The 10363-nt window shown below is 38.1% G+C and overlaps 1 protein-coding gene across 2 annotated transcripts; it reads right to left on the bottom strand.

Annotated features, from left to right (window-relative positions):
- Positions 1 to 3430: 3430 nt before the first annotated feature.
- On the bottom strand, positions 3431 to 9990 carry LOC122305029. Of its 2 annotated transcripts, XM_043117293.1 has the most exons (4): positions 9371 to 9990; positions 5051 to 5122; positions 3907 to 3934; positions 3431 to 3820 (listed from the first exon to the last, which is right to left on the bottom strand). In XM_043117293.1, the coding sequence occupies exons 1-4, from the start codon at positions 9938 to 9940 to the stop codon at positions 3804 to 3806; spliced, it is 687 nt and encodes a 228-aa protein (XP_042973227.1). In that variant the 5' UTR covers positions 9941 to 9990; the 3' UTR covers positions 3431 to 3803. The 2 variants fall into 2 exon arrangements, with proteins under 2 accessions (XP_042973227.1, XP_042973229.1); XM_043117295.1 differs by lacking the exon at positions 3907 to 3934 and having other exon boundaries at positions 9371 to 9988.
- Between the last annotated feature and the right edge of the window lie 373 nt (positions 9991 to 10363).

Below are 10363 nucleotides of genomic sequence, written 5' to 3'. Positions count from 1 at the left end.
GAAATTGGCCCGAAGTTCAACCTATCACCCTCAAACCGATGGCCAAACGGAGGTGACCAATCAGACTCTTGAACAATACCTTAAGTGCTTTGTGCACCAATATCTGAAAAATTGGGAGAAGCATTTGGCTTGGCTGAATTTTGATACAACACCTCGTACCACCGATCCATTAAGATGACACCATTCGAAGTGCTCTATGGGAAGCCACCACCATTGCTTGTAGCCTATGAAGTAGGGAGTTCGCCTAATGAGTTGGTAGATATAGACCTTAAAGAGAAGGATAAGGTCTTGAAAGAACTTAAAAAGAACTTGACACGAGCTCAAGACCAAATGAAGAAGCACTTTGACAAATGAAGGAGTATGAAGTGCTTTGAGCTAGGAGATTGGGTCTTTCTCAAGTACTTACCAAGGGAGCACAAGCCATTATCCAAGGTAGTGTTGAGCAAGTTGAGAGCTAAATATTTTGGCCCATACCGAGTGTTGGAGAAATGCAAACAACTTACTTACAAGCACCAGCTGGGATTCATATTCATCCTATTTTTCATATTTCATGGCTAAGAAGGAAGGTTGGAGACCCAACCAAGATGGTGAATGAATTGCTCATGGCAGACAAAGAGGGATGGATGGCAATTAAACCCGAGAAAATCTTAGAGTATAGACATGTAAGAAAAGGCAGCCAAGTGAAAATTGAAACCTTAGTTCAATAGAAATGACTCCTAACCGAAGATGCTACATGGAGAGTGTTTGAGTTCTCAATAAGCAATTTTCAAAACTTGACCTTGATTACAAAGTCGGCGTTGAAGGAGGGAGGATTGATGGAGATACAAGAAGGGCCATCTGCAATGTTACTAAGAGGACTAGGCGTGCTGAGACTAGGAGGGCGGCTTTGGGTTGCTTGCATGGCTCGGATGAGGGTGTCTTGGGTGCTCAAGGCACGACCACGAAAGACCAACCGCTTGCTACCTAGATGAGATCGAGTTCAAAGGCAAATCCCTTGATTTTAGGGGATGAGGCAAATCCCTTGATTGTATGGGATGAGGCAAATCCCTTGAATTTAGGGGATGAGGAAATTTGGAGGGAGTTGACCAAGTTGTTACTTCTTAAATTAGGGACTTCATCGATTTGTTAATTAGTATATTTTTTTCCTTAATCTTAGGATTTTTGTTGGATTTGTTTTCCTTAATTTTAGGAGTTTGATTTGTTTTGGGATTGTTATTTTGAAAGAAGTGGTTAAAGGGAGTAAGTGGTCGAGGGCTAGCTGAACCTTAGTACTTAATTTCAGTTTTGCATTATATTCGATTATTATGTTATTTTTTGAATAAAAGTTTAATCTCTTATTTTCAAGAATTGAGTGCTAGCCTGAATTTGTCTTTATTTTCATATTCCAACCATTCGAATCTTGGCGTTGCTTCAAGGTAACTCTTGATACATCCACCCAACACAACTGTAAACACTTGAGTGGAGTAAGGCTTCCATCACCATGGCCGTGGGACATCTATGAGGTATATGAGCTTAAATATGTTCAATTTGTTGAGATGTTTTATTGAATTTGTACTATTTTTCTTATGTATATGCAATTTTGTTGGATTTGTTTGTAAAAAATGTATTATCGAACGGAGTGACCCGATGGTGGTGGCATCAATCCACCCACCCAAAATGCGGATGTGGACAATCAAAGATATGTGCAGGGACAAAGTGTAGGGGTTGATTTGGTCACCTTGTCTAGACAGGGACAAGGTGCGGGATGGGTGGCTACCCCCAAATAGGGCAGGTAGCACACCTAGACTATCTAGTGAAAATGCAGCTAAGCAGTTATTGTGAAACCTGTTGCAAGATAGAAGTTCATGGAGTAAAGAGCGTATTATCTTGGCCTTGTTGCTAATTGATACAAGCTAACGCTAATTGACATGTTCATTGAGCTATATTAAGCTATTCTTGGAACTACTCATCAAGTGAAAAAGTTAAAACCCAAGTTCTTTTAGGATTAGTTGAATTTTAGTTTCAAACCCTTACAGTATTGTTATAATTGTTATACTAACTAATAAGGATTATCAATCTTATTCCTTCTCTAAAGTGTTATTTTTTCTTAGCACAAATATATATATACATTTGTGTGTGTGTGTGTGTTAAATTCTTGTTTCTTATGTTTTATTTTTCTTCTCCGTTGTAAAATATTACCTATGTCTACGCTGGGAATTCTAACATCTAGCTACAACTGCTCTGAAGATGTCCTATGACTTTGGGGCCAAGCAAGCATTAAAATTATGAAGATGTCCCTACAATGTGATCTATTTAGAGATATTTGGGAACAGATGACAGTAAGGTTACCAAAAGTTGATATTGAACTGGCAGGGTTGATTGCAAGACTTATATGGACCAGACGAATGAGTTCGTGCATGGCCAATAATTTAGACACCCAAAAATTCTATCATCCATAAGGCGAAAGAGGACATGAGGTTTTTTAATTTTGCCAAGATCCAGGTTGTTGTTCCTTCTGCTGTTCTAGGTCCTGAACTGGTGTAGAAATTAAGGAAACCTCCAGAAGGGAAGTATAAGCATAATGGGATGCAGCCTTAGATGTCCCATTGGGAAAGATTGGCATTGGAGCAATAATAAGAGACTGCCATGGCATGGTTTTTGGGATAGTTGGGGCCAAAAGAATGCTCAGAATTTCGCCCCCTACAACTGAGGCCCTATGCTATGATGGTGGCTATTCTGTTCTGCAAGGAAGCTGGAATCACAGACTTAGTTCTTGAGGGGTACTCGTTGCAAGTGGTTCTCAAAATACAGAACTCAGCTAAAGACTAGAGCCAAGGTGGTCTAATTCTGGAGGATGCAAAACTTGTTTTGGTTTCTTTTCATGATTGGCGCATTGAACACACAAGATGAGATGCTAATATGGCTGCTTATTTGCTAGCCAAGGATACCCTTACTTGTGTTGAAGATTTTTATGATCTTGAATTTATACCCGATTGTATTAAGCATGTTGTCTTAATGATTCATTGTTAGCTGGTTGCTTGAGTAATGAAATCTAACCTTGTTTTTTTTTTTTTTTTTAAAAAAAGAAACTGGTCTGAATCATTGTAATCTAGGAGAATTCTTTATCTTATTTATGATGATCTAGAGACCCGTTCGCCACATTTACTCCATTGATGTTGATGATGCCATTGGTCGAGACCTAGAGTCTCGTTCAACACATTTGTGTGATAGTTCAAAATGCCGATGCCTGTTTAGATTGCTTATGTCAAACCATATTCCATACCTAAAATGAGACTCAATGCATACTTTAGCAAGATCAACGCCAATCACGGCTATGGAGATGCAAGATATGAGTGAATACTGTAGAGCGGAAAGAGTTATGGGAAGTTGCCCGGAGGCCGAGTCGTCCCACTAACAAAATAAGAACCAATACACGTACAGTAGGTTTATCTTTGGCAGTCGATCTGTAATTTTTGAGTTAAAGGGACCATTCTACTTCGTTGTTAATGGGCATCTGGCATCTACATGAATATATCCGACTACAAGAATGAAAAATATCATGTATGTCACATACCATTAGGAATTCTAATTTTGGCAGCCTTCCATTAGAAGTGAAAAAAAGATCCCCATGTCCTAAAATTAGAATGTCGTGTCAACACCTAGAGTTGTGCCAATGCAAAGCATTCCAACCACCACTTGCACAATTTTGGGTCATAGTTGCATCATGAATCCACGGGCCTATTCCAAATATATATATATATATAAACACTTCATGTTCGGCTACAACTTGCCAATTGCCATCGAGAACTTCTGCCACATCCTATTTATATCCACCCCATCACTGCAAAAAATAAAAACCACTTCATGAATTAGCATAGAAACCCTTAGAGCTTCAGTTTATTTGTGAGACAAAAAGGGAGTACATACTTATCCACACTCTTCCGCTGCCCGGGCCCTAAAAAAAAAAAAAAAAAAAAAGAGAAAAGGGGAGAAAATTATATCTATACATTTTTTTATCGGTAGATTATCCATATATATATCTATACATATCAGCAACATCAACTCAATTGCTTGGGCGATGCCTATTCAAGTGGTGGGTTTCTTGGCTAGCTGGCAAGGTGCAGCGGGATGTAGAGGCAGTATAGCTGAATGGAGGATGATTCCATTGTGTTTGTTTTGGTGTTTAGGGCTTGAGAGAAATGGGAGGTGCTTCAATGATAGTGAACATACAATGGGGGAATTTAGGGATTTTTTCATTAGCACTTTAAATTTTTGGGTACACAATGTTATTGTGGGCCTCCTCTATTGTACTAAATGGAAGGAGTTTTAGTGACTTTTATGCTACTATCCGTAGCACGTAGTTTGTAATTAGGCTTTTTCTTGTACTTCCTGTGTACTCGGGCTTTGCCTTTTTAGGTGGATCAATAAAATCTCTTTTATCTATAAAAAAAAATCTTATGAGGGATTGAATATTTGTAATGTCTCATTTTTGTTCTTTTTTGTTTTAGCTTGTATTTAGGTGTATTCTCTTGTACACTTCCAGCGTACTTGGGCTATGCCTATTTACTTGGAATAAAATCTCTTATTACCTAAAAAAAAATCAACTCAAGCAACAGCACCGTATTAGTACATGAGTTGGACCGCCCCTCATATCCATCTTATTGCTTGCTTGGTTTTCACTAACGGTGCACAAAGCATTTCACAAAAGGGACAGCATATTAAGTAATTCAGTACCCTTTTTTGAGAGAAGGGATGTGCCCAAGTAGAGAACCAAACTAGATTATATATAATATTAGAGCTGTAGCTTACGCAACTTCTTCTGAACAAGGAACTGGACTTATTCTCTTAGCATAAACCAATAAACCATACTTTCAGCTAGATTTAGAAAGTGTTCGGGGAACCGGCAGAAGGGCTCTAAAAGGCAGGGCATAGCACAGGCAGACTCATACGATAAAGCTCAACAAGCACCAATTTCAATACCAAACAAACGACCAGGCTTGATATGGCAAAGATTATCTCATATGAGCAAGTGTAAGAGCAATTAAGTAGTCGAAAGCAAGGAAAAGCTCACCTCAGGGTAGCAATCTTGGTGGACAATTGTCTGGTCATTCGTATTTACATGCACCTCACAAGATACTCTTGCCTGATGGACAGGTTAGGGACACAGTTTAAATATAATGGGACAGAATATTCATCATTCAACATGCCAAACCGAATATGGAATATAATCTTATTAAATCATCCAAACAAAATTAAATCTTTTCTCATATACAACAAGTTGTTGATGAGGTAGCGACAGCATTGATGTTTTCACAACCACATAATTAGACATAGCAATATTTACACAGTCATAGATAAATATTTCCGAAGAACCAAAACTAACACATGCTCTCTAAATCTGCTTCTTGGATAATTATGTGAACCAGTGACCAGTCCATGTTAGAAGAAAAGGAAAATAACAAGACTGCATAGGGAGGTAAAAGAATAAAGCTATCAACTTATTCAGAACGCATCTAAATCAACCCATGTATCAGCATGCTTGACCAATTTGAACCTCAGCGTGAGCAAATATGTGACATAATAGCTTGGGAAAAACTACATCCCATTGAGACATTAATACTGGACAACAAATCCAACTTGTTTGATTTTGACTTCAGACCCCATCACACCCCCTGCCCCACACATACACTTCCAAATTGAACCACCTATTCTCCATTCCTTTCAACACTCTCTAATGCAGCCACTCCTCTCTAAGTCCATGCACATTGACAGTGATCTTCCCATCTTTGTAAATTGACCAAACCTACTAGAAGATAGCATTAGGCTTTCAAGGTGTCATACGCCTATTAATTAATAATAGAAAATATACAGCCTCGATTGGCTAAAACAACCAATTTCTTCTACACTCACTTACTAAACCACAATCTTTCTTTTATACCCCTTCAACAACCTTCAATCCTCATATGTTAGCATTTGCCCACCAAACTAACCCCAAAATCAAAACGCCGTCTATAAGGGTAGTGTAAAGGGGCCATATAAGTCGGCCCAACTGGTGAAATCTGCCCACCCACAAGGGTTACAGGTGGATTTTCCATGCATTACCAAGTCGGGCAGGCAGATTCTAGAAAAACCAAATCTGGGGCAGGCAAGGAGCAGATTCAATCAAAATCTTCTTGATATATACCCGCCCGCCATATATTATAAAAATATATATTTTTATTAAATAAAAATTGTAAACATGATAAAAATGCACGATTTAAAACCAAAGACGTCATTTGGGTATGCAATTGAATCCAATTACCATTTTCCAGAAGACTTTTCATTCTTTTTCGAGGTTTCAGACTTTTGATATCTTTGCAGCACTCCACACACAGCCACAATGGTAATGCAAGTATATCTCTTTCTCTTTGGCTCTCTCACTCTCTCCCTCCAAAAATGGGACCAGGGGCCACACCAGAGCTCAAAAGTTAGCCCATGGCACAATCAGGACCAAGGGCCACATTAGAGCTCTATTGCAGCGCAGTTTAGAGTTTTGATTTTGATCTTTGTACGTAACCTTATATTTTGGTTATCATTTATGTTCCTTTTTGTTTGATTTTGGTTTACCAAAATTGTTTGCAAATCAGTTGTGGAGATTTGGTTATGAATTCTGATTTGAAGATTTGGATTTCCTTTAGGCGTAACAGGATCCGGACGATTGTGTTGCCATCCTCGCACAGACATAGGGTGGGTACAGAAGAAATGCACTGGGGTAGCAGGCGGTACAGAGAAATCTCGGTGTGGTAGGGGCGGGTAGCAGCCCTACGGCCTATCTGCTCTTCCAGAGTTGTTTTCTTAAAGATCATCCCCATTTATATGAAAAATTCTATTCTCCAGCTAGAGCACGCCTAATAAAATGTGGTATAATTTGATTTTCAAGATAAATTTTAGAATTTGAACGATACAAATCAGATCTTATTATTAAATAATGTAAATTGTGTGCTCTATGCACCGACTTAAATAGAATAGCTCCATTTATATCTCTAAGAGCATTGGCATTGGCTTAATCAAAAGCCAAGCCAAATGCATAAATTGATGAAGTAGTGGTGTTTACCGCTGCATTGGTCTTGGCAAACATAAATATGTGAAGTTTTGACCAACAGTAAATCACCCGTTTCCTTCAAATATGAAGGTGCACTATACACTCATCTTTACATTATTTTATTCCACTTTTAATGCCCAACCGCCTGATTTTATTTTTTCTCTCTCTTCCCTCTCTCTATTTTCCTCCCCGCGTTTTCTCTCCCCCATGCCTCTCTTTTTCATTTTTCGCCATCGACGGAAAGCAGTCTCTCGGATTCTTCACGCAGAATCGATTCATCAGAGAACACCGGTGTGTATCTCTCAGATTTCTCCCATGAGCTTCATCTCCAAAGGCAACCCGTTTGTTTTCTCTCCCCCTTCCTCTCTTTCTATAGTTTTCAAGCTCTATACTGATCGAAAAACTCCTTCTATTCTTCACGCAGAAACATTCTTCGCATACTCTAGGTTGGCTCAGATCGGAATCGCAGCTTCAGGTTCGTTGTTTTTTTTTCTCCTTCAACCCTAGCTTCATTTATTTATACGATTTTATGGTCAGCCCCAATTGGGGCTTTTGCTCTCGGTTTTGATAGGGAAAAATTTATAAAACTGATTATACAGATGACTAAGTTTGGCTTAATTTTTTTCCTGATATTTTTGCTGATTTTCTTAGGTGCTTCTAGTCCTGCCTTCGCCTCAAGCTACTACACTGATTCTGGTATTGTAGTTATTGGATCTGTAATGTATCGTTGCCCTATTTGTAGATTTTAGTGGCTGTGTTAGAAAATTTATAGGCTGACTTTTATATGGACTCGTTTTGAATGAATGGTATATTGCTATTTTGCATCTGATTTGTGAGAACACGCAATCCCAGTGTTTGGTTGTGGTTGGAATTCCTGTGAACATTCTGTGTTTATTTGTTTGGATTCTGTGGAGAAGTGGGTTTTTGGTTTTCAGTGAGTCTCTAACTTTGTGTTCATGGAGCAGTGTTCATGAAGTTAGAGATGGAAACTGAACCCCTACATGACTCAATTCACCCTTCTATTTCATTGTAGATTTTCCCTTGCAAATGCATCATGGATAGTTTATATTAGCTATATGTTTGTGGGAGGAAAATCTGTTTATTAGCCATAATCTATGGATCTGTCTTTGTGGTTAGAAAATTTGGAAGTGTAGCTTATATTTTGGAAGTGTTTGTTGGTGATTCTAATTTGTTTAGTATAATGTATTTTGGAATTGTTTGTGGTTAGAGGCTGTGTGAATCCGAGTGAATTTGTTAAAGTGTTTGTGGATATGAAAATTATGTGAAGTTGCTTGTATTTTGGAGGTTGTTTGTGGGATATTTTGGAAGTGAATTGTGGTTAGAAGCTGTTTGTATTGAGAAACTGTGTATTTGGATCTGTTTATGGATGGGAAAATCTGAAGCGTAGTTGTTTATTGTGTCATTTATTCATTGTGAATTAGTGTCATTGTTATGTGGTGTCATTGATGACTTGAGGCTGAATTTCAATAAAAAATCTCAGGATGTGTCTTTCTGAATGAACTCTAGCAGATTTTATTTATACAATTCTATTTGGATATTTGGGCGATGTTGGTTGTCTCCATTCTAGCTTCCAGGAAGCAGGTCTTATTTGTGTAGTTTATTCACATGGATATTTTGAGATCAAATTACTAGAGTATTACACTAATAACATAAATAAACTACACTTTGTTAAATATCCATGACCAGCAGTAGTACATTATACTGCAATATAAACAGGATATTTTTTTACTCACTTCTTTTGCATTGCATTGCACCAATTTTGGGATATATTAACATATTTGTGTAGTTTATTCACATGGTGGGGTAATTTGAGATCAAATTATTAATATACATATAGTTAGTTTAATTGTAAAATATGAAAAAAAAAAATTATATTATTATTAAAATAATAATATTATATTATTATTTTGGTGAATCCAATGGCTAATACAATATGAGATTATAGATAGGAAGATTTTAGATTTATAGAAAACTTGTACTTTCATCAAATTTTGAAGATGGCTTTGATGAAGCCAATGCCAATGCTCTAATCACTCCACAAAAACACAACAGCCTCTTCACCAGCACTCAAGCTCCTAGATTCCTAACTTTTCTTAACTGTAGCCCACCACGTAAGAATAAAAAAGTTAGTCGAGTAGTTTCCAAATCATCCTATCGAATCAAAACCAAATTCAATACCATCGTTTATTAAAAAAAGAAAACCATTTTTTTTTTTCATTTCCAATTGTTTCCATTATAATATACAACGTAATTTCAAACATAATATCCTTAGATTACGAAAAATTTTACCTTAAGAGGAATTTTGAAGAAGAGCAGCCCTATTGCTCCATTCACTTCTGTATCAGTATCAAAAGGGATTACACCCCTCGCCAAATCTTGAAGCAAGTAAAACACGTCGTGAATCACCTCGAACCCATTGAGGTCGACCGTGGCGTTCACATACGAAGGAGATCTGGCCCTCACGCGCCCGCCCTGGGAGCTGACAAACCCCAGCTCCCTCCCTCGGTAGCCGACAGCGACGACAAGGGAGTTGTAGTCGAGGGAGAAGAAGTTCCGGTTGTAGACCTTGACGGTGAGAGAGAAGGAGAGGTCGAGGGTGAGTCCAGGCGACGAATTGACTCGGACGCTGTTGAGGCGGACTAGAGCGAGTTGGATGGTCGGGTCGGATGGGTAGAGGAGAAAGATGGTTAGGAAGAGGAGGATAGTGGCGGTGGCGTAGACGAGATAGTGGCGACTCCGATGGCGACTCGGAGGTGGTTGGTAGATGGGGAGGACGACGACGTTTTGGGTGGTGGGGATTGGAGGGAGGGGGGCGTAGGCGACGTGGTGGATCTGGTAGTTGTGGTTCTTCGAACTCATTCTTGTTGTCCGGCCTAACGGATGACTCGTTTGGTAATATAAAATACTTGGAAAATGCTATTACACCCCCGTGATTTTGCCAACCTCATATATTTTAATTTTTTTATAATTAAAAAAGTAACTTTTAATGTATTAATATATTTTTTATTTTTAAAAATATTTAAATATATTAAAAAAATATATAAATTATATTAGGCAGAACGCCAGCAGCAACCTATCATTACTCAAAGAATAATACTACATACAGTCATTTTTGCGTACTCTTTACGCACTCCACTGATATGATTGGGTGGATTAATTTTTTTTTAATATCCAACCAATCATATCACTAGAGTACACAAAAGAGTGCACAAAAATAACTGCACATAAAATTTTTGTTACTTCAAAATACTATTCTTATTTTTTGTGTATTACGTATTAAAT

The sequence above is a fragment of the Carya illinoinensis genome, chromosome 3 (assembly GCF_018687715.1).
Source record: "Carya illinoinensis cultivar Pawnee chromosome 3, C.illinoinensisPawnee_v1, whole genome shotgun sequence".
Classification (NCBI taxonomy): Eukaryota; Viridiplantae; Streptophyta; class Magnoliopsida; order Fagales; family Juglandaceae; genus Carya; species Carya illinoinensis.
This window is presented reverse-complemented; position numbering and strand designations above follow the sequence as displayed.

Coding starts and splice junctions, on each gene's coding strand:
- LOC122305029 (XM_043117293.1), bottom strand. CDS start 9,940: ATGAGTTCGAAGAACCACAACTACCAGATCCACCACGTCGCCTACGCC. Junction 5,123..9,370: donor TCTTCAAAATTCCTCTTAAG/GTAAAATTTTTC, acceptor CCTGTCCATCAG/GCAAGAGTATCTTGTGAGGT. Junction 3,935..5,050: donor ACCAAGATTGCTACCCTGAG/GTGAGCTTTTCC, acceptor TTTTTTTTTTAG/GGCCCGGGCAGCGGAAGAGT.